The following is a 23,966-nucleotide window of genomic DNA, read 5'->3' as shown; positions in this document are numbered from 1 at the left end:
CTTAATAGAGCCATCAAAGCAAGTGACACATTTCAGAAGTGTTTTTACCAGTTCCACTCCCCTAAATGAGCTTTCTTGGCTGAGTAGACTTCAGGTGCAGGCCTCATGAGTCCTAGTCTATCACTCTGTCCACTACGCCACAGTGGGTATCCCACAAAATTAATAGCATATGGTAAATCCTAAAGTCCCCTGCACAGAAAATAAGAGCAAAAAGAAAGGACTGTGCTCCTATTTTCCTCTATTTTGAAAAGGAAGAACATGATAATGAATAAACAGCATATATTTTTTCTTCAAAATAACTGCATTTTACACTAGTAAAATGTATTGTGAAGCAGCTGCTTTTGTATCATGGGATAAGCAGGTGTCAGAACCGCTTCTCTCTAAAGAGATAGTGTCTTGGGCGAGGAGTCACTGTAGGCACAAGCAACCACTTTTCATATCCTGAGACAGGTCCTTTAGCCTCAGAAGTGCGTAGTCCTTGCCCTATGGACAAGCTCTAAAATAGAGCCTCTTGCCTGCGTACTTACAAAGCAACAAGCCACTGACTGTGTGCTTCCTTAGACAGCACAACAGACTGGCTAAGTAGAACCTCTTCGTATAGTAGAAGTTAGTGACTGTCTTTTCCACACTGGATTTATGTGCAGTCTTGCTGTTCAAGAGGCAAGCCCTTTGTCGAAGAATAATTGTTTTATTAAGAAAATAAAGTACAGTAGTTGCATTAAAATACAGCTGCAACTTTAAAAGAATGAAGCATGATCATATCCAAACAGTTACTGTGATTCAAATAAGCTTAATATTCTTAGATTAAAATTAATATCTGAACTACGTTAAGTAATCATCTTGGCAACATTCTACATCTTAGCACACTAGAGAAGCTGGGCAAATCTTCCTCTCCCCCCCTCCCGTTTCAAAAAGACAAACCTCTCTTCTTCCCAACAACCTGTTACATGAAACAACCATTTTTCTACATATCTCTGGACCTCCCTCTCTTACGCTTTCCAGTTGTTAACCAATTAAAATCATGAGGACGTAACACAATTCACCACCCATATTTCACATGAGATCTGGAGGTGGTTTATCTCGTCCCAATTATAAGGAATGTGGTGTTTGCTCTTCCTCTTGATCTTCTCAAGCATTGCTTCTCTTCATGGTGCCAGGCAGAGCAAACTTGGAACAATCCCATGAGACATTCAGTGGCTTAAATCTAAACTATACAGAAAACTTAATAAACTCCATCTTTGTATAACTACAAGTCCTATATGTCTTCCAAATCCTTACAGCAGGAACTCCTGATTTCTACAAATACATTAATATCTCTACGTCCTATAACAGAATTCTAGCCCTCTCCAATCTGAACAGTTGTACTTTTGTTGCTGCCAATTTGAGTTCATGAGATTTTGACCTTTTCAAAACAATATCCTAGTAAAGTACCATATTTGTCTGTGTATAACACAAGACTTTTTCCTAAAATAATTAGAGGGAAAATAGAGGGCTGTTTTATATATGGAAGTAAGGGGGGAATCAAAGAGCTATGATCCCTGCTTTCCCCCTGCACTTTGCTTACAAGAAAGTGGAGAGGGAAAGCGATTCCTTTCTTCCCTCTCCACTTTCTTGAGAGGAAAGTGCTTTTCCCCTTCACTTTTTGCAAATAAAGAAATTTTGGGTTAGAAAATTTTTCTTATACACAGAAAAATACAGTACAGTGGGGTCTTGACTTAAGAACGGCTCGAGTTAAGAACATTTTGACTTAAGAACCACTCTCATAGGAAAATATTGACTTGACTTACATACTTAGATTTGAGTTAAGAACTGAAAAAAAAACACGTGGGAGGCAGGGAAAGTGCAAAATGTGAACTTTCAGTTAACTGTTGGCCAGTGAAAAGGGTGCCTGTCTGCTTCCTCACTCCTCCCAGCGTTTAGAGAGTGGATTGGGAGACAGTCTTCAGACTGCCTGGTACTGTCCTGCCTGGACTGTATTTTCCCTGCCTTCCCTGAACCTTTCTTAACCTAAGAAAAAAAGAAACAAAATATCCCCCTCTAGTGGTCGAAGACAGAATAGCAGCTTCCCATTAGTTTCTATGGACGGAAAAGAGCAGATACGGATCAAATGGTTTTCAATGCATTCCTATGGGAAATGCAGATTTGACCTGAGAACTTTTTGACTTGAGAACCGCCTTCCAATACGGATTAAGTTCTCAAGTCAAGACCCCACTGTACTTTTAAATAACACATCTTTAGGTAAACCCTGTGTAGCAATGAGGTCAAGAACTTCTGAGCTACAGTAATATCAGTCTTGTAATGACTACTAGAAATAATCATAGGGCCTAATTTGGAGGTGGGCAAAAACCTAGCATATGGCAACATCTGAAGGAAGAAAAAATGTTGTGGATGGAAGTATGCCAGCAATGTGACAAACTGAATTAGAAAATCAGCTCATAAAATTTTCCAGTAGGCATGAAGTACTTTTTATCTCTATCGTGTAGGCATTCTGTAGAATATTAACAGGTCTCTCTGTATTATGTGTACTGATACTTAGAACACAGGTGTATAAAAAAAAACTTTCATAAAGTTGGCCAATACGTTTATTAGACCATGAAAACCACACAGACAGGCACTAGCTTTGGAGTCCTGCAGGGTGGAACTTTATGGGGTTGGGGGGGTGGGACTGTGCAGAAGAATACTTAAAATTATCATAGCTAGATGTAGGGACCAGGCTGTATTGTTTATAAGCAAATTTGAGAATGGAGACTGTAGCCATGCAGTCAGTTAGAGATGGCAGGTTTCAATGTAGATTTCATCATTCTTCACAGTCTTGGTAAACAAACAGCTGTTACTCAGCACCCTCAGTGGCCTTATATTGAACCAGATAGTTCATATTTGGCTAATAACAGGCACACAGATGCAAATCCATTATCAAAAAAGTTAGATAAAATTTTCCACAACAGTCAATAGCAACCAAATTAAGAGTGGCTGGAAAAAGACAAACCTCTGTTTGGTACAGTGTTTCTTAATGTGTTGTTGTTTGGTTGTAGATGCTGCTATAGTCTGCTCTTTGTTAGCTTAGTGCTAAGCAAGCCTCAGGTCAGCTGACCCTAAATGCAAAGAAAACAGCACACAATTCTTTGGAAGAAAACTTTATTACTTACAGTGGCAGGTCCTGGCATAGCATTGGGGGGATGGATCTGTTGCATTGAAAGACCTGAACACCCCTTCAATACCTGCTGAAGATTTTACCAGGAGTGGTATTCCTATGGAGACCACATGACTAAAATCTGAGAGAAGGTCTGTGCCAATAGGCTCCCAAGCTAGACCAAACCATGGCCCAGTCTCAGTGCTCCTTAAAAGGATTTCTTTAACAACCCAAGCAAGCATGCCAACCTCATACCATCTGGATCCCGCCCCAATGCCCCAAACAGCCAACTAAGGCATGACAAAGGCAACAAGACACATAGTACCCATAACAGCCAACCAATAACCCCTAATACCCAAGCAGTAAACATTAACCTATACAGGTACCACCATACCATCACCATAAAACAAGGGGGATGGGGAAGGGGAAAAAATCTGATGAGATGCAAACTGGCTGGAGCAATCTCACTCCATTTTATGTCAGGCAGGCAAGCCAGATTGGAACCCACTGCTTTCCCACTCACCTGTCTGCACTTCTAATTTAAAATTTTCCTGTCAGCCAATGAAATCCAGTGGCCAGTGGGAAGCTGGAGGGAGGAACTGTCCCCATTGTCCTCCTGGCACCCCCCAGCATTTCAGGGCATCCGCCTGAGAGCTGCCATGTCAGGTCCAGCCCCTTCTGCCTCTCGCGATCAGACCAAGGACTGTTGTTCCAGCTATATCTGAGTCTCCCTTTAATTAAAATATCTGTATTCTCATTCAAGCTAATCTATGAATTAGTTCCTATTTTTAGTCTTGAAACCTACAGAAAAAATAGAGGAAAGTTGTTTTTTTTTTCCATTTCAATTACTTTCACAAGTGCATTACACTTTGTCTTTTCAATCTTCTCATTGCAAAAGAAGTTATAGCTGGGTATAAAAAAGTGTGGAAGGTTAGCCTGTTTAAGGCAGTCCAGAAAATAATCTAACAATCTGTTGAAACATTTATCAAGATCTTGCCATTGTTCATCTCTGGGCCATTTGCCACACACATGGAGAAAGGCAGTTTTGACGTGATAAGAACAAAATTTTTGGAATTGATTTTTGTTTTCATGTTTTGTTTTAAGTTGTTCCAAGAGATATTTCATAAGTTTAAGACAGTTTTTCCTGTTGGGAAATCATAGAAACATTGTAAAACATATTATTTGTAACACTGTCCTACTGGGAACAATTGACTCAATAGACACACGAGCATCACAATCCTGTATAGATAGATGTACAGTTAGCTTAGCAACGTTAATCCATTCCAGGAAAAACGTCGCTAAGCGATTTTTAAAAGCCCACAGAAACGCATTAAAACATGCTTAATGCATTCCTATGGGCTTAAAAACTGACCTTATGCGAAGATAGGGGCTGCCATTTTCAGTGCCTCTAAAGCCAGGCAAAACAGCGGGCGGCCATTCTGTTTACCCGGCAGCCATTTTGGAACCACCAATCAACTGTGCAAAAATGGGGACTTTGCGATGATCGCTTCCCCGCGATCATTGCAAAGCCCCCGCCGATCAGCTGTGCGAAAATGGGGGCTTGATCGGCGGGGGCTTTGCGATGATCGCTTCCCCGCAATCATCGCAAAGTGAATTTTCCCCATACAGGCCATCGCAAAGCAATCGCTCTTGCAATGGCAAAAAGTCCATCGCAAAGCGATTTCGTCGTAAAACAGAGCGATCGCTATGCGAGGCACCACTGTAGTGCAAAGGTGAATGTGGAACAGGAGTTGGCAGTGCTCTTGAACAGAATGGGTGCATTTACACAAAGGGCATAAATTCTAAGCATTTCAGACATTGTTATATGTGAGTTATACTATAAGGCTACACTTTTAAGAGAATGTAGTTCTAAAGGTCAAACTCTGCCATAAACACATTATGTAGCCATGAGGTTGTCAATTCCACATTTTAACTATGCATGGTATAAAGAACTACATCCTTCAGTCTGTCCTAAATCTCCCATCATTCAGTTCCATCAGAAGACCCCAGGTTCAAATACCAAGGCCAAAATCTACCTTTCCATACCCTCCATTATTTTATATTGCTTATAACAGTTTCCTTACCTGTTTTTATTCTACTAGAAAACTGCCACTTTTGTAGCCTTTCACCATGAGTTTCTGCCTCTCAAATCATCCCGGTTCTTCATGGTCTCTGTTCAGTGACACATACAGTAGTACCTCAGTTTACAAAATGCGTTCTATGGGACATTATGTAAAGTGGAAAATTTGTAAACTGAAACATGAATTGCTATAGGAACGGGGGCGGCGCTACAAACCTCAAGGCACAATACATCCTGGAGAAACTTTCTTCATAAACCCAAACAAACAAACAAAATGTAAACCAAGGCATTATTTTCAATGGATTTCTGTTTGCAAACCGAAAATGATGTTAACCAAGGCGTTTGTAAACCAAGGTACTACTGCAATGTGTCTCCACCTGCACAGAATCCCCATTCAGAACCCTCTAGATAAGAGTTTTGGCAGAAGCCCTATCCCTCCTTATCAACACTTTTTTGAGGTGTAGTGGTCAAAATTATATTTAATATTTCAATTACAGATTTGTATAATGACAAAGTAAGTTTCAATTTACTGTTTCTTCCAGATTACCCCCACATGAAGTGTACTTTTTTCACCTCAGTCACACATGAGCTTTAGATTGTCACTGAGCTCACTATCAAAGATTTTTTTTCCTGGTTGGTCCCTGCTAACTCAATTACCACACATGTGAGGACTTCTCCCCAGTAGACATTACTTTACAAATGCTTATAATAAAGCTCTTTCGCCATTTTAGTGCCCATGCTTCCAGTTTGGGGAGATCCTTTTCAATCTCTGAATTATCCTTTGTTTGAACTAGTCTGAATTATTATCAGCAAATTTCACCACTTCACTGATCCCTTCTAAATGTATTTCCTTTCAAAACAAATTAAAATGCTTCAACCCCAATATGGATCCTTGAAGTACCCAAACGGTTATCTTTCTGTTGTGTGTGACCGTCCATTTATCTATTCTCTGGTTCCTATTCTTTAAAAATTTAGTTAAGGAATGACTGTTAGATTTGAGCCTTGTGGCACAGTGGTTAAAACGCTGTACTGCAGCTAAAACTGTGCTCACGACCTGGGGTTCAAATCCCAGGTAGCCGGCTCAAGGTTGACTCAGCCTTCCATCCTTCCGAGGTCGGTAAAATGAGTACCCAGCTTGCTGGGGGGGCAATGTGTAGCCTGTATAATTAAAAAATTGTAAACCGCCCGGAGAGTGCTTGTAGCGCTATGGGGCGGTATATAAGTCCAATAAATAAATAAATAAAATAAATAAATTTGTCCGGGAGTCTCTAGCGGCAGACTCTGGTGAAAGCCTTTTGGAATACAGTATAACAGTGGCTACCAGATTACCCCATCTAATAGTGCTGTGGAAAAACTCATATATTAGGTATGGACAGTCTTCATGAGGGTATAAAAGATACTTCTTGTGATACAGGGTTACCTTTTATTAATTGTACCCATGAAAAGAAAGGCAATTATGTCCTCTTCGTAGGTGACATGATATTTTAGGCTGTAACTGACTGCCTGTCTTTATTCTACTAATCTTGAAACCTGGGATATAAATAATTGCAATAAATAACTGATAAATATAAATCTGGCTCTGCTTTTTACATAAAAGGAATTAAAGTTTTGCTCTCTCTGCCATTCTCCAACTGCCCAAGAAGTTTGGAAAATTGGCCCCTGTAATGCTAATTGTAGCATGATGGTAAAATCAGTTAAAGATGCTACCAGTGAATCCTTAGAATTTCTCAGTTTCTCAAGAAATTTTGAGACAGATTTGGCAAATGGGTGCAACAATAATTATACTAAACTAAGAAGCACAGGCAAATGCCTATATTAGATCACCAAAATCTCAAAAAGAGTTAAGCTTTGAAGTTCTCCAGGACACTGTACATTGCGAGAGGTGGTGGGGAAAACAGAGAAGCCCAAACTTCATCCAAAAATCTCATACTAACCTACAGCATGGTGAGCCACATTTTTCACAGCATGTCTTTGTGGATCCATGATTATTTAATATCTCCTTTTCAATTACTGAGAAAGATAGTCGCCAAGTATTACCTAAATTTGGGAGAGAAAACAGAGCAATTTATTGCAGTATTGATACAAAAACAAGTTGAAATACTTCCTGTTTAAATATCTGAGGGGAAAAATGATTCAGTCCTTTAAACCAGTGGTCCTCAACCTTGGGCCTCCAGATGTTCTTGGACTTCAACTCCCAGAAATCCTGGCCAGAAGAGGGGGTGGTGTAAGCTTCTGGGAATTGTAGTCCAAGAACATCTGGAGGCCCAAGGTTGGGGACCACTGCTTTAAACAACTTATTAGCAATATGTGATCCTATCATTTAAAGAAAAGGATGCTGCAGCACTTGACCTGCAGAGCACTGACCCCAGCCATTTTTGCAGCAACAAGCTTAAGTCTCCAGTGGCAAAATTCCAGTGATTCTGCTAGGAAACATGGACAGTGAAGAGTGTACACCTTGCTCCCCTACATACCCCCTTCTAGCAGGCCATCAGGAGTGGGATTTGTGACAACCCCAGACCTACTGGAGTATACCACACTTTAATTAAGCTGCCACCAACCATTCCCTATAAGAAGTCACACAGACCAGGAATGGATTTTACTAAACAAAAGAACAAGGTTTATTTAAACTACAAACAGGGTAAATAAAAAGATCAAGTAAATAAGATACTGTAACGTGGCTTAGTATCAATCATACATACAACAGTTTGGTTCACACAGAACACTTTAAAGTAAAGCACAGACCCTGAACCTATCAGTTCTGGCTACCCACATAGAAACCTGAACCTATCAGGTAGGTACTAACTGACACACAGTTGTACCCAGTCTGACACACAGACTCCAACTCTTCACCCTTCACACCAGCTCCAAACATATATACAGTACAGCTCCTCCCCCCTGATGTCCCGCCTTCCACTCCCCATAGGATGGAACTTTCCCTCCAAACCCATGACAGACAGGTAACATCAGTGCTGTATGTAACACCTCCCCTCTTTATAAGTTGTTTTGCAGGGGAAAAGCTAAAGTGCTTTTCTCCAAAAAAACAACCAGGATCAAAACATATAACAGTTATACATTAACATACACAATCCCATACTTACACTCTAGGTTAAACATATCAATTAGGCATTTAAACATTAACATTTACCATACATTAAGTTACCTTTATTAATACAAACCAAGCATGCTTAATAAACAGGTACAATTAACTTTTAGTCACCAACATATACATAGTCCATGGTTTCTTCCGCCGTCTTCACTCTTCGGGTCTTCTTGACAATGCGTCAGCAACACAGTTCATTGACCCTCTGACCACCTTCACTTCAAAGTCATAATCTTGCAGGTTTAAAGCCCACCTCATAAGTTTACTATTATGGGTTTTCATTGTCTTTAACCACTGCAGTGGTGAGTGGTCAGTGCACAGAATAAAATGTCTTCCCCAGATGTAAGGCTTGGCCTTCTGAATCGCGTATACTATGGCCAGGCACTCCTTTTCCACGGTTGCCAAATGTCTCTCACCTTTCTGGAGTTTCCTACTCAGGTAGGACACTGGATGCTGGTCACCATTTTCATCCTCCTGGCAAAGAACTGCTCCTACCCCGCTGTTAGACGCATCGGTGTAGATGATGAACTCCCGGTCGAAGTCTGGAGCACGCAGCACTGGATAATTGATGAGCGCCTCCTTCAACCTCCGGAACGCCTCCTCACAGTCGCTGGTCCACGGGATGCGGTCATCAGTCTTCTTCCGCGTCAGATGGGTCAGCGGAGTCGCCATCTCGCTAAACCTTGGAATGAACTTTCTGTAGTAGCCCACCAACCCAAGAAATGATTTGACTTTTTTCTTGGTGTTGGGTCTGGGCCAATCACGAACGGCTTCTATTTTGGCCTCCAGGGGTTTGATCACTCCTCCCCCTACTATGTGACCCAAGTATTTTATTTCTGGGCTACCCAGCTGACACTTGCTCTCTTTGCAGGGCCTAGGCCAAAGCACTTCCTCCCCTGGGTTAAAGTGCCTCTCCCTGGTTTTCTGGTCATACCAGGTTTTCTGTCTAACCTTCTGAGCTTGCAGGTTTTCTGCTGCTAGCTCTAGGTTTCTCTTTAGGTCATTCATTAAAGAGTCTATATATGTCACAACATCTTGTGGGTCATCCTGGGTGATCTGCTCCCAATTTTGTTTGATTAAATCAAGTGGCCCTTTCACCCTTCTCCCAAACAAAAGTTCAAACGGACTGAACCCGGTACTGGCTTGGGGCACTGACCGATAAGCAAACAAAAGGGATTGCAGCTTCTGGTCCCAATTGTTTGGATTCTCTGCCAAGTAAGCCCTAATCATGCGCATCAGAGTCCCATTGAACTTCTCCGTTAACCCATTACTTTCGGGGTGATAGGCAGTGGTTTCCTTGTGTTTAATTCCACAGATTTGCCATAACCGTTTCATGAGCTTTGATGTAAACGATGTGCCCAAATCTGTGATTATTTCTGAGGCAAATCCCATCCTGGACATATACCCCACCAAGGCATCTGCCACTGTGTTAGTTTCGATGTTAGTCAAGGGAATGGCTTCAGGGTACCTCGTGGCATGGTCCACAATGGTGAGAATGAACCGGTTCCCCCTCTTTGTGGCCTTGGGCAAAGGTCCCACAATATCCACTCCTATACATTTGAACGGGGTGTCAATCACAGGCAAAGGGCACAACTTCGCTTTGGTCCTGTCACGGTTATTCCCCTGCCTCTGACACACATCACATTGTTTACAGAACTCCTTGATCTGCTTCCCTATTTCAGGCCAATAAAAATTTTGTGTGATTCTCTGCTGTGTTTTGTTCACCCCTAAGTGCGCAGCAAACATGTCAGAGTGCCCCCTTTGTAAGATCATGGGGCGATACTTTTCAGGTACCACTAGCTGACTTCTGATCCCATCTCCCCCTTTTGAGATATTCATCAGGGTCTCTCTATATAAAATTCCCTTTTTCTCACGAAATCTCGCTGGGGTTTCAGGTGTTAACTGGGTGTCTGTCACCTTTTCAAAACACTTTCGGAGAGTGGCGTCTGCCTTTTGCTCTTGGCCAAATTTGCTGTCTGTGGTTAAGGTTTCTACCACAGCTTCGGGACTACCCTCATCTGCTTCAGCCTCGGGCTCTCCAGTACCCCCCTGAACTGTCCCCGTGGTAGCTTGTGAGCGTGTAATCACTAGCACCCGTTTCACATGTTCAGCCAGGTCATTTCCCACGAGCACGGCTGCTGGCAGAGTCGATGAAATCGCTAGCCGCCAAACTCCCCTCCAGCCTTGAAAGCTCACAGGTACCTCAGCTACTGGCAGTGAGATCACCTGCCCCTCAATCCCTGCCACCTTCAGGCTCTCATTTGGGATTACATACTCCCTAGGAATAATGTCTGGATGGCACAGGGTCACCTGGGAACAAGTATCCCTTAGCCCCCTATACTGATGGTCAAGTATTCCTACGTCCACCCCTGCGGTCTCAAACAATTGTGAATCTGTTCTCACTAGTAAGCAGCGCTTGACCTCTACAAGAGGACCATTTTCCCCAGCCTGATCAGCAGATGTAACTGTTCCAGATTGAGTAGCCATGGCAACAGGCTCCCTCAGTGGCAAGGAGCTTTGCTCTTTCTGGACACAGAACACAGCTTTTGGCTTGGTTCCACTCAAATCATGAGGCAAATTTCCCTTTAGCTGCTTTAATTTCTCACACTCTGAGATTAGATGGCCCTTTCCTTGACAGAAATAACATTTTCTGATGTACTTGGAGTCTTTCTCCTCTGGTTTTGGTTTTCCCTCCAAAATCTGAGGTCTTGGTGGTTTCATGTCTGAGGGCTTCCCTTCAACATGGGCCCCTCCCCCTTGCTGGTTTTTCCCTGGTCCCTGAGAGTACTTGCTGTAGGTTTCTTTGGGTTTACCTACAGATTTCCCCTCAGCACCTAAGGGCTTTCTTATTTGGTAAATAAAATCTGCGATCTCTGCCGCCTCTGTCACAGATTTCGGTTTCCTCTCCCTCACCTGGAACTTGAGTTCCCCATGCAGGACTGAATAAAACTGTTCCAGCGCTATCAGGTCTTTGAGCTGCTGGAAGGTCTCTGTCCCCTCCTGAGACAGCCATTTCTCTAGCAGCCTCACCAGTTGGGCCCCCACTTGGGTAAAAGTCTGCTCTGGTTTTTTGGTGAGTGACCTGAATCTTTGCCTCAGCTGTTCCGCATTTATCCCATGTCTGGCAAACACCAGTTTTTTAAACTCAGCGAAATCTTTCAACAGCTCCACTGGCATCTCTGCATAGACTTCTGCCAGGCTGCCACTGATTAAAGATCGCATAATGGTCATCTTCTCAGTTTCCCTTACTGAGAAGTCCACAAACGCTCTTTCCACGAGGGAAAAGAACACCTCAGGGCAATCTCCCTTGTGGTACACAGGGAATTTCTTCAGGTCAGTTTTAGACAGGCTGCCTTCCCCATTCCCTGGGTTCCCCTCATTATTATTGTTATTACTATTTCTACTCATTATCTCCAGCTTCTTCAGCTCAAACGCCATTTTCTCTCTCTCCAATTCAAATTGTCTTTGCCTCTCCCTTTCCTCCATTCTTTCTCTCTCTAATCTTTCCTCCATTTCCCTCACCCTCAGTTCATGCTGTTGGGCTAGGCGCATTTTTCTGAGTTCTGGGTTCTGTTCTCCCGTGCTCTCATCCTGCACTGAGCCAAATTCCTCCTCAGAACCTTGGTCTACCTGTGGGTCTCTTACTTCCCCCATTTCTGCCATTTGGCTTCGAGTCAAGGGCATAATCCCCCCCCAGAACAGGCTGCCTTCAAAAGTCAAGCCTCAAAATAAAGCGACCACTTTTTTCCTTTTTCCTCAGGAACAGCCTTCTATAGATTGCTGCTGTTCCTTCAGCACTAACTTGCAACTGTTGCCAGGCAGAATCCACCCCCTCTGCTAGGCCTCTCAGCAGACAGGCTAGATCACTGTTACTTCACACAGCTTTGCCTCAGCTCTTTCCCGCCAAAACGGGTTGCCTCAGAGCTCCCTAATCTAGTCCCCAATCTGAGGTGGCACGTTCTTCCACTAGCGTACCTCCCCGTGAGGTAAGCCTAGAAGATTACCTACGCGCTCTCAGATTTTCCCTGACTAGACCCTCCTTGCTCTGGGCACACTTGCCAAGGTTTTGCTGGACCACTGGACAACTGGACCAGTCGTATCCCACACGCTGGACACCAATCAATGTGACAACCCCAGACCTACTGGAGTATACCACACTTTAATTAAGCTGCCACCAACCATTCCCTATAAGAAGTCACACAGACCAGGAATGGATTTTACTAAACAAAAGAACAAGGTTTATTTAAACTACAAACAGGGTAAATAAAAAGATCAAGTAAATAAGATACTGTAACGTGGCTTAGTCTCAATCATACATACAACAGTTTGGTTCACACAGAACACTTTAAAGTAAAGCACAGACCCTGAACCTATCAGTTCTGGCTACCCACATAGAAACCTGAACCTATCAGGTAGGTACTAACTGACACACAGTTGTACCCAGTCTGACACACAGACTCCAACTCTTCACCCTTCACACCAGCTCCAAACATATATACAGTACAGCTCCTCCCCCCTGATGTCCCGCCTTCCACTCCCCATAGGATGGAACTTTCCCTCCAAACCCATGACAGACAGGTACCATCAGTGCTGTATGTAACAGGATTCTTTTAAGAAACAAGGTAAGTGCTCCTAGCCAGCTGTTTCTTAGCAGAATCACAAGAATTTTGGGGAGGCAGAGACAGCACAGTAGATCTCCTGGCAACAATAAGATGGGTGTGGCTTCCTACTTCAGGGTGAAGTATGACTTTCCATCCCAGGTAAGTTCCCTGACCGTGCTTTAAAGGCAACGTGAACATGCAGTTCATTTGAGTATGTTTTCATCAGTGGAAAGGCACAACAGCAGCCCTAGTGCTAATACTGTACTGGCCTCAAGTCTTTATCTCTGCATAGATATGGTGGGTTAAGAACCAAATCTCAAGTGACATCCTTAGTCTTAAAGAAAGGTATACAGCATAACCTGTTTCTTCAATATCCCATTACAGTGACTTTATATCTGCTCAAGCTGACACAATAAACAATGACCACAGCACAGACAGAGTCTTGACTCCTGTCCTCTGAAGATGTGAGCCACAAAGACTGGCGAAACGTTAGGAAAAAAAACCCTCAGAACATGGCCAAACAGCCCAAAAAACCTACAACAACCATCGGATCCTGGCCGTGAAAGCCTTTGAGAATATGTTGTTGGATTATTTTGTACTATTACGAACTTCTCTTTGATCCTAAACAATGGAATTAGGCACCCTGGATCCTCTTTTTTTATTATTATTGAATTGTTAAGTCTTGTAGGAGAAATAACCCCTGGAAATAATATATTGTAATTTCTTGAGCTTTCTAGCACCAGACAACAACCAGTTTGTATTTAAGTGTGCAATCCTTTGTGCACATATGCAACAAAATATACCTATTGTGGCAGACAAAATCGAAGACATTAATTGTAATACCTATGAAAGCTCTTCCTTCTTTGACATTCTTAGGTACAAGGTAGAGTGGTGCACGATGAAACTCTTGCTTTACTTTCTTTCCTAGCCACCTTTCAATATCCAAGCCATTCTTTGTACTGTTACCCCAAAATGTATGCCGAAATTCCACACCAAGTACGATGTCTACTGTTATAACTGAAGGTTCCTTTCCAATGAGAAGAGTTACTGCTGGACATCCAGGCCTCTTTGTAGACACTTTCACATCTGTTAATAGGAAAAACAAAAGACTGTGATCTACATATGAACTATGGTCTGCAGCAGTATGGTAATATTGAAAATTACATATTTTGCTGTCCACATATGGGTGTCGGAAATCCCCTATCATTTGGCAGTATTAATTGCATCTTCTCAGAAACTGAAACCAACAACTATAGTTTATAAATGTCTATTAGAAAGCGCTAAATTTGATGTCAATGAAATTATAATGGAATTGATTGAAGAACGGGACTTCCCCGTGCAAATTAACCAATGGAAATCTGCTCTAGCTTCAAGATATAAAATCAATTTAGACCTAAAGATATGGCTTAGATTGGGATGGGGGAAATAATGTTTCATACCTACTGAACATCTATTTGTTTAAAAAGGAATTGGCCACTTCAGTTAAATGTCGGCATTGCAACATGGATAGCGGTTTTTCAGAATATGATTCGGGCATATGCAATGGTGGACTCTTTTTGGTTGGATGTATTGCAATGAATTAACTTTGCATTAGAAAAATCCTTTGCCTTGGAGATGTGTGTGAAATTGCGTCTCTGAAGTCAGCACAGTTGGATTTTACAAGTTCTTCCCATTGCCAAAAGACTTCTACATCAAGGGCGGATGGATAAACATATAACAGCCCACATTCAGTAGTCAGAAGACCTTGCTACTTCAACTAGAGGTGTATACCTATAATGCCCCCTAATCAGCTGATTTACTGGAAATGGCCTGAGGCAACAGCATAATACTTACACCTCTCTGTGGTAGTGGCCAACACTCTGCTACTCTTAGCAGAGGAAGTCATTTTAAAAATCATTTGGCAGAGCAGGTCTACATGTGTCTATGCAGAAATAAACCTCATTGAGCAAAATTGTGTTCTGTTATTCTGCTAAATCATCCATTGCATGTGCAGTGCAACATTTGAGGACCCTGAGCAATGAAATATCCAATACATTCTCACACAAATTACCATTCCCCCAATGGTCTCAGTGGGTACTCTGTGCTCTCTGTTTACTCAGTAGGGATCAAGTGGAAGCACACTGTAGAATGTCAAATTTTGCTTCCATTCAACAGGACTCTGCCAGTCATGTTCAAAGAGCCTCACTTCCTAGAAAGTGTTCTTAGGAAACCAGAGCTGAAGGAAGCTGAGACTGCCAACATGGTTAAGTGCCCTTCCCCTATTAAACATTTCAAAAAAAGTTGCCTTTAAAACTTAAATTACATAAAGGAAGGACATTCTTCTGAGATGTTATGTCTTAGAAAAATTAAAGTATTTCATAATCTCTAGGCAAAACTTTATTTGAACACTGGGATAAAGTTAAATTTGGTGTCAACTGAAATAGATCCACTAAGCTGAATAACAGTTGTATGGTACTTTTAATGTGATTATTCTGGATGACACTAATACAGTGGTGCCTCGCTTAACGATGTTAATTGGTTCCAAAAAAACATCGCTATGTGAAAACATCGTTAAGCGAAACGCATTTTCCCATAGAGATGCATTGAAAACCAGTTAATGTGTTCCAATAGGCACGGATTGCCGTCCTTAAGCGAAAAAACCCATAGGAAACATCGTTAAACGATACAATGTTTCCTCCATTGGAATGAATTGAAGCCTATTCAATGCATTTCAATGGTTTTGCGATGTCCATTTTTGCAAATTTAAGTGTGTCATAAAAGGGTCAAAAACGGTTTTAAATGCTTGGAATAATTTCTGCACCTTCTAAAACGGGTGCAAACTTAATTTGGCTTTGATCTGACTTTTCGTTAATTTTTGCTGATTTTTTTTCTCCCCCACCAACTTTTGACAGCTGTCAAAATTTGACAGCTCCATTGTTTCCTATGGGGGAGAAAGAAATTCGCCATAAATTAACAAAGACTCAGATCAAAGCCAAATCAGGTTTGCACACGAATTAGAAGGTGCATCAACGATCCCAAGCGTTTAAAACTGTTTCTGGGTCTTCGTTAATTTTTTGTGAATTTTTTTCTCCCCCATAGGAAACAATGGAGCTGTCAAAAGTTGGACTCCATTGTTTCCTATGGGGGAGAAAAAAATTCACCAAAAAGTAACGAAAAGTCAGATCAAAGCCACATTAAGTTTGCATACGTTTTAGAAGGTGCACTAACGATTCCAACCATTTAAAACAGTTTTTGAACATTTTAATACACTTTTAAAATTGAAAAAGCGGACATCGTTAAGCGAAACAGGGGACCTAAAATGCATTCGTTATGCGAAGCATGGTCCCGAAATCGCTAAGCAAAAATAATTTTTTTTCTGCTTCAACTGTTTTTGGCCACTGGAAATAACGCTTCAGATATTCCGCACAAGACTAACGTGGCATACATTTTTAGTTTACTTACTGAACAGACGTCAAACAAATGAAGAAAATCAGATCTCCAGTCAATTCAAGGCAAATGAGCATTTCCAATGGAACGTTTTCCTGAAAACCCACCTCATTATTTGTGCTTAGGTTCTGCTGATTTCAGCGGAACCAAAGTCTTATTTCTGAAGAAACAGAAAATGTTTAAGAAATAGTTACCTTCTGTTTCCTTTACTCCTTCTTTAATAATCTTCGTCAGTTCCGAAAGCACAAGGCAAGATGAAAGCCGATCATTCTCTATAAACTTGTTCAAGTTTCCTTTTTGCGGATTCCTTTTCATCTTTATATAATAAAAAGCGCCACAAGAGCCACTCACATCGCAGGTTTCCAGCTCAAACCTTAGACCTGGCATTTTTAGCAAAATATCAAACTCATTTGGGCTACACACCTGTAAGCCAAATATACAAAAATATCCAGGAGAAAAAATTTTTACAATAATAAAGATCACATTCATATTATATCTCAAGAGAGATCATCCTTTGTTAGGTTGCCTGCTGGGTAGGAAGATGTTTCATTAAGGAAGTTAGAGGCAGGAGCAACTTACAGTAATACATCAAAAGCTAACAAGGGGTTATAGAGAAGAGGAACTATTCCTCTTGTCAACTCCCAAAGCAGGGACAGAAAACTTCTAGAGGTGGGGGGGGCTAGACCTTGGAGGACTGCACCTGCATCTTCTTACGTATCCCAATCCCTCAAAACTTTTTCTTACAAAAAGAGATTGTTATTTAATTGAAAAAGGCTCCCTAGTGTCTTCCAAAGGCCATTTTAAAAATGGGAAGATTGATGTTTGAACCAAGGTATAGAAAATGCTTAACTATTTCAATAAAGAAATTTAAATAGTTAAAAATCTTCTGTACCTTGGTTGAACTATCAATCAAAACGGAGATTACAGTAAAGAAATCAGAAAAAAATCTGTGACTCAAGATGAGCAGTCAAAGAAACCAGAAAAGATCCTTAAGTGTAAGGATGGGTCACTGGAACCAAAGATAAAGATAATCTATACCAGGGGTGGTGGACTTTCAACACTCTAGAGCAGTGGTCCCCAACCTTGGGCCTCCAGATGTTCTTGGACTTCAACTCCCAGAAATCCTGGCCAGCAGAGGTGGTGCTGAAGGCTTCTAGGAGTTGTAGTCCAAGAACAGCTGGAGGCCCAAGGTTGGGGACCACTGCTCTAGATGCTTTCGACTACAAATCCCAGAATCCTTAGTCTATACTGCCAATGATGGGATTTGTAATCCAATATATCTGGATTGCCAAATGTTTGCAACCCCGATCTACTGTATTGCTACAGATGTGAACGCTATACAGTGAAGAAATCCAACAGAAAGTCAGAATCTGCTCATTTGAAACGTGTTGAAGAAGAGCTTTATGGATACCATCAACCACCAGAAAAACGAGTAAGTGAGCACCAGATCAAATGAAGTCTGAATGCTTCCTAGAAGCAAAGCTGATTAAGCTGAGACTATCATACTTTCAGCAGATCATGAGAAGACTTCAATAAAATATGTCACAGTTTGAGTTTACAAGAACTGAGCATGGCTATTAATGACTTTTTGGAGGTCACAAATTGATAGTGTCAGTAAGAAACCATCTGACGATATACAATATAAAGGGGTTCAGATACAATAAAACTGACCCTTTCAACGTTGGCACTTATTCAGGCTCAAGTAAACATTGGGAGTGTGGGATGCTGGATGCATCTGGGTCCCTAGGGGCTCATGTTCATCCCACAGGCCTTGTATTGCCCATCCCTGATCTAGACATTGCTCACTTGCCAGGATACTGGATCTGTTTCCACCCATCATATGGGCAAAAACCAGACTGAAAGTTAAAAAAAGGCTGCTTCCAAATGGCAGCCATATGTTTAATTTCTTGTCCCAACAAGATATTTGAAGTGGTGAAAATTGGACATGGCATTTTATACTGTAGTACCAAATTATTAAGATATTCCTGTCATCTGGAAACATTGTACAAGCCCAACTGTTCCTGTTTTAGTATTTTTTTTCTGGTTTATAGTTTTGTCTCTATTGAAAATTCATGTCACAGCTAGAAAGCTGTAGCTAAATACACACAAAACTGGAAAATATAAACTGGCCAATTTTAATATTCAAATCATATTATGACAGCAGACCGGAATAAAATTCAAAGCAACAATGGAGAAAAGGAAGAGACACAAAACAGAGACGTTAATGATACTAGAAGAATAAAGACCAGATGGGCGGGATACAAATCAAATCAATCAATCAATCAATCAATCAATAATTAATCTGTAGTTGATTCACAATAACAACTTTCAATATTCCAGGCCTTTGCCTCTTGCATCACTGCACATACAGTATCTGAGTTTACTCAGACACTTGTCTAAGTGAGCATACAAAGGGAAAGCTGTATCCGGAGGAAACATCTTGGCTTCTTGCCACACCAGTCTGCCAAAAACTAGTTTTGTGTACCTGACAGATAAGACATAAGTGCTCAAGAGGTTATATTTAATATAGTACACTAAAAACTGAATTCTGTACATAGCAGCAAACACTTATTACCATAGAACCAAGAGGCTTCCAATGCCTGACAGGCAGACATTAATCTGCTAGAGTTCTTGTTAATGAATCACTAAGTGGAGGGTTGCGCTGCTGAATTACTGTCTGCCATGCAGATCTTACCAGGAGCTCTACTGAGAAGAAAAGGTCATCAGACTTCTTGTGCCCAAAGGTAAACATTCTGACAGTCCCTGTTAGTCCCTGTCACTCACACTGATAGATAGATTGACCTGCCCTTGTGAGTACAAGACTTCTACTAAGTGGACTTCAAACACTGGATGAGCGTATCTGGCCCTCAAAATAGGCAAGAGTGAAGTAGCTCCCTAAAGTGACAAGAGCTGTAAGAATGCATTTCAATTATTATCTCTATTTTAAAAAGAAATAATGAAATGAAAGAATAATTAAAATCATAAAGAGATGACAGAATTGCGAGCCTTGATTTGAGAAAGGGGATTGAAGAAATTGCTTACAGTGGATATAAAAAGTTTACACACCCCTGTTAAAATGTCAAGTGTCTGTGCTGTAAAATAATGAGATAAAGATAAATCATTTCAGAACATTTTCCACCTTTAATGAGACCTATGAACTGTATAACTCAGTGGAACAACAACCTGAAATCTTTTAGGGGGAGGGAAGTGGGCTAAGGAGGGCGCCTGCAGGGCGGGGAAAGGACCACCTCGGCCGGCTGGGATTTACCTTGACGCGCTCGTAGTAACTGCCGGCGCCCAGGGGCTCGACCTCGCGGAAGCAGGGGCTCTTCCTGATGGCCGCCACCACCGTGTCCCTGACCTTGTTGACCAGCTGCGCGGCTTTCGACCGCTCCTCTTTGGCTAGTTTCAGCTTCTCCAAGACCCGAGGGAGGATCAGGGCCGCCTTCTGCTTGGGGTCCGCGCCGGCCGGCTCTTCCACGGGGGCAGGTCGGCTCTTCCGCACCTTGGTGGCCGCCGCCCCGGCTCCCGTCCCGGGCCGCTCCGCCTTCTTCCCTGGGAGGTCTCCCTCCTGCGACTTGGGCTGAGAAGGGAGCCCTTGCTCGGCGAGCTCGGCTCTTTCCTCCTCCTCCTCCTCCGCCTGGCCGCTCCCTTCCTCTTGAGGGGCGCCCTCGGGTCTCTTCTGGCCAGAGCGCCTCCCTCTTCGGGCGACTTCTTTCCCCGCCTCGAGGGGGGGACGACGAGGACCCGGCGCCTGGGCAGCGGCGCGCCTCCTCCCCGCCCGGCCAGGCCCGTCCCTCGGGAGGGCACCGCTGCTCTCCTCCGCCGGGCAAGCGGCGCTTTGCTTCTCCAGGGGACCGCCATCCGCCTCTTCGGGCTTGGCTTCGCGCGCTTTGGAAGCGCTCCCCCCGTTTCTCTTCAGGGAAGCTTTCTTGGGGACGGCGCCTTCCCTCCCCAGCTCGGATGCGGGCTCTTCATTCAAGAGCGAGCCTTTACTTCTCGCGGGCCGTCCGGCGTTTTCTCCTTTGCCCTGCCTGCCCCTTCCTCCCTTGCTAGCCGGTGCTGGGGGTGCCAATGCCGCCTCCGCCTCCTCCTCCTCCTCCTTTCCCCCTGGCGGAGCGGCGGACGAGCCTTCCCTGGCGCCTCTTCTCCTCCCGGGTGGCCCCCCCGCTCGCTGCATCACGCCGCCGCTCTTTCCCGCCAGAAACCGAAGCAAGCAGCCCCTCGGCGGGAAGCTGGCCGCTTCTGTCAGCCTCCTCGGCCCGCGCCCTGCCCTGCCCTGCCCCTCCCGTGGTGGAGGCCGGTCCCGCGGAGAAACGAAACTTTCGACGGGGAAGAAGCCGGGCTGGAAATCCCACCGCGCCTCTTTTTGCGAGTTTTGGCTTGCTCTGCTTCTCCGCCACTGATTTCTGATCTCCTTCTTGGCGGGCGGCGACGGAGCCCCAGTGGTTCATCGGGCTTCTTTCTGCTTTGCGCTGACCAGGCGTTTTCCCAAAGGCCCGTTCAACGCTTAGACGGGGTTAGGGTTTCCCACCCCCACCCCCACCCCCCTTTTTTTTTCTTTTGCCACCTGCTCAAAATGATTCAGGAGAAATGATCTCCACCCACCGGGCGTTACGACTTCTGCGCACTTTTAGAACAATGTTCCGGACAACCTGCCTGCCAAAATCCGTTGCTCCGCTAGTCGAAAAAATGCATTCCTTCAGCGACAGTTTCCTACGATTTCTATGCCCATGTGTGATCACTATGCATGCATGTCCCAGTAGGACCCACAAGAGGGGGACGAACTCCCACTTCGGCGTGCATGGGGCTTCAACCTTCCATGCTGTCTTGGGCGCTGGGAAAATATGATATGCTCCTCTCAACTACAAACATGCAAATTCCAAACAAGCAAAAGCAACGGGGCCTTTCTTGGTGCAAAGCAAGGTATCCTGGTGACACCTTTGTTGTTTAGTCATTTAGTTGTGTCTGACTCTTTGTGACCCCATGGACCAGAGCACGCCAGGCCCTCCTGTCTTCCACTGCCTCCCAGAGTTGGGTCAAATTCATGTTGGTAGCTTCAATAGTCACCAGGAAAACCATCTAAGGCATAGACTGATCTTCTGAAATCCTTTGGTGAACCTGAGTAGCCAGCCAATATTTGCAATATGATCTTGAGTGCCTCTTCCTTTTTTGGAATCTATCTTGAACATCAGGCATTTCTTGCCCCATGTAAGGTAAAAGCCTTTGTTGCAACACCTTGAGCATCACTTTTGATTGCATCAGAAATTATTGCAATGGCCCTACAGTGACTGCACTCCTTGTCATCTCTTTTCTTGGGGACTGGAATTTATATTGAACGTTGCCAGTCTGTAAGCCATTGCCCCCATTTGCTGGCAGTATCAAAGGAGAAATGTCAACTGCACCTTGATCTCCTGTCTGAGAGGACATCAAAACAGTACCAAAGGAGACCAATAAACTTACCTCTTGATGTCAAAAATTAGTCTGGGTTCCTTCTCTGGATTCATGCAAATTGAGGAAGGATTTGGATTGCAGTTTGGGCACTTGGACTCAAAAAGATTTGCCACCACTGCTATAGAGAGAATCCTTTTAACCTGGTAATCATCACAAAAGCCAAAATCATTCATTCGCTGACTAAAATCCAATTGCTTAGCACAGTAATTCACACTAGAGTAGTCCCACTGAATCAGTGGGGATTTGGTAAGTCAACTCTTCTAAATTTTATTGATTCAAATATATCTACTTTAGTTGTAAATTACTATACTAAATTAAGTGGCAACTAGAGTAAGCCCATGTGAATCAATGGAACTTATGGAGGAGTTGACTCACCAAAACCCCACTAATTCAGTTGGCCTACTGAATTACTACATTGAGCAACAGAATTTCAACCACTATGTACACATGTAAAAACTGAACAATGAAGAAAGTCAACAGGAAAACAATCAGCTCATTTATAACAAGTAATAGTCAATTAAAACTCATCTACCTTATGAAGGTCCTATTCTTGATAGCTACAAAACTGCTATATCTAGTTTGCTAATTTAGACCAACACCATAGGTAATTCATAACTGGAGCAGGTAAGAGTGCCCTCAAAAATGTTGGGTACACACACACACATGGCTGCTTTTCTGGGCTGTTCTTGATGGCATTTGGCTATGGGAACTGGCAGGATCACAGTTGTAACTGTCGGGAACAAGAGGTCGGGCTGGAAAGACCTTTAACCAAACAGTGTGTCTCTGAGTAAGCGAGCGGTAACACAGGAGTTGGAAACAGCATGGTTACTAATGCATGTATCTTGTCTGAGATGTTTGGACTTTCCTCCAGAGACTGTGCATGGGAAAAGGGGAAGAGTTCTGCAGTTGCGCCACAGCTGTGGACTGTTGAAGGATGGCACCCACACTTTCCTGTCAGAGCACAACAGTCCGGAAATGTGCCATTGCCAATCTCCTTACATTGAAGATGTTCATGGGAATAGGAAAACCCAGTCTTCCAAAAATTAACACCGAAACTACACATATGCATTCCCACTACCACCACTTTGCCTGGTAAGCAGAATTCATGAAAATAAACAGCAATAAGAGGAAGTTCCACTAATAATTAAATCTGATGGAATCATTGCAGTTTGATCAAAGCCCATACTATTTACCAACAAAGCATGGGGCGTGAATTCCCGATGTGGGGTATAGAGGATAGAGTGATGACTCAAGGGATCTTGGGTTTGAATTCCTGATTAGCCGTGGAAACTAAACGGGAGAGGGGTGTGGAACTGGAAAAACCAATCCTTAACTACCTCATTTACCTTGAAAGCCCTGTAAGTCCGTGATGACTTGACATCACAGAATAGAAAAAGAAGCGGCACGCACTTATCATACAAAAAGCTGAAAACAAAAAAACACCGGAGCAATCGTTAATGTTGTAGCCATGCTTGCTCTCCTTACCACCCTAAACGTATTTCCTAGCGAATAAACTGAACGGACACAACTGGAAACAAACTTATTTCCCGACAAACACGCACAGGAATAAGCATCTAAGCCTGGAAATTTATTGTACACTTTTCCTCCTTGGGATAAAATCTCATTGATTTCCACCAGCTGTTCTTCAGAACGCCATCAGCGGAGGACCAAGTTGCAGGAGAAGCGTGGAATCAAACTGCATAGGTAGCAATTCTGAAAGAAACAAGGGCCGGATGCTTGCGTGGCAATGAAAAACTCAACAAAACGCATCGCAAGAGAATCAGTCCCTTTTCAATCAAAATACGTACATAGGGAATGAAGATTCGGACCTGCCTTGAAATTGGATTTTTAACACGCACACACACAAAATTAATAGCAGTAGCAGCTCCCTCATCATATTTCTTGTTTATTTTAAAGAAAATTCTTTTTCCCCCTCTTCTTTTATCTACAAATGCTAGCGAAGCCTGACCGAAAGCTTTCCCAAGAGAGAAACAAGGGCGCCCTGCTCTACCTCTCGGTACTATGGATTAAAAAAAAAAAAAGAGCCATTGAGCTAAAGTAGGTCACGTGGCTTTCGCACACGCCACGCCTATCTCTGTTTATGCAAATGAGCAGAGAGACTGAAAGGCGGTCCCGTTCCTTCGGTTTGCTCCGTAGCCCCCATTCACTGCTCGG

At 43.1% G+C, this 23,966-nt stretch overlaps 1 protein-coding gene across 5 annotated transcripts; it reads right to left on the bottom strand.

The window, feature by feature from the left end:
• Positions 1-668: 668 nt before the first annotated feature.
• Positions 669-23,963, bottom strand: CGAS (cyclic GMP-AMP synthase). 5 transcript variants are annotated; one of them, XR_012087133.2, is made up of 6 exons: positions 19,606-23,963; positions 16,532-16,760; positions 13,755-13,997; positions 7,145-7,247; positions 5,215-5,302; positions 4,142-4,274 (listed from the first exon to the last, which is right to left on the bottom strand). XR_012087133.2 is itself a non-coding variant. In XM_072999678.2 (5 exons), exons 1-5 carry the CDS (start codon positions 20,515-20,517, stop codon positions 3,083-3,085), a joined length of 1,497 nt encoding a protein of 498 aa, XP_072855779.2. In that variant the 5' UTR covers positions 20,518-23,963; the 3' UTR covers positions 669-3,082. The 5 variants fall into 5 exon arrangements, 4 of the variants coding, with proteins under 4 accessions (XP_072855779.2, XP_020641513.3, XP_072855778.2 ...); XM_072999678.2 differs by lacking the exons at positions 4,142-4,274; positions 5,215-5,302 and adding an exon at positions 669-3,092; XM_020785854.3 differs by lacking the exon at positions 5,215-5,302 and having other exon boundaries at positions 3,119-4,274.
• Positions 23,964-23,966: the final 3 nt, after the last annotated feature.

The sequence above is a fragment of the Pogona vitticeps genome, chromosome 1, assembly GCF_051106095.1.
Source record: "Pogona vitticeps strain Pit_001003342236 chromosome 1, PviZW2.1, whole genome shotgun sequence".
NCBI lineage: Eukaryota > Metazoa > Chordata > Lepidosauria > Squamata > Agamidae > Pogona > Pogona vitticeps.
This window is presented reverse-complemented; position numbering and strand designations above follow the sequence as displayed.

Coding starts and splice junctions, on each gene's coding strand:
- CGAS (XM_020785854.3), bottom strand. CDS start 20,517: ATGCAGCGAGCGGGGGGGCCACCCGGGAGGAGAAGAGGCGCCAGGGAA. Junction 7,248..13,754: donor AGAAGGAAGAGCTTTCATAG/GTATTACAATTA, acceptor TCCCAAATTTAG/GTAATACTTGGCGACTATCT. Junction 4,275..7,144: donor TGTGGCTCACCATGCTGTAG/GTTAGTATGAGA, acceptor ATTTCCCAACAG/GAAAAACTGTCTTAAACTTA.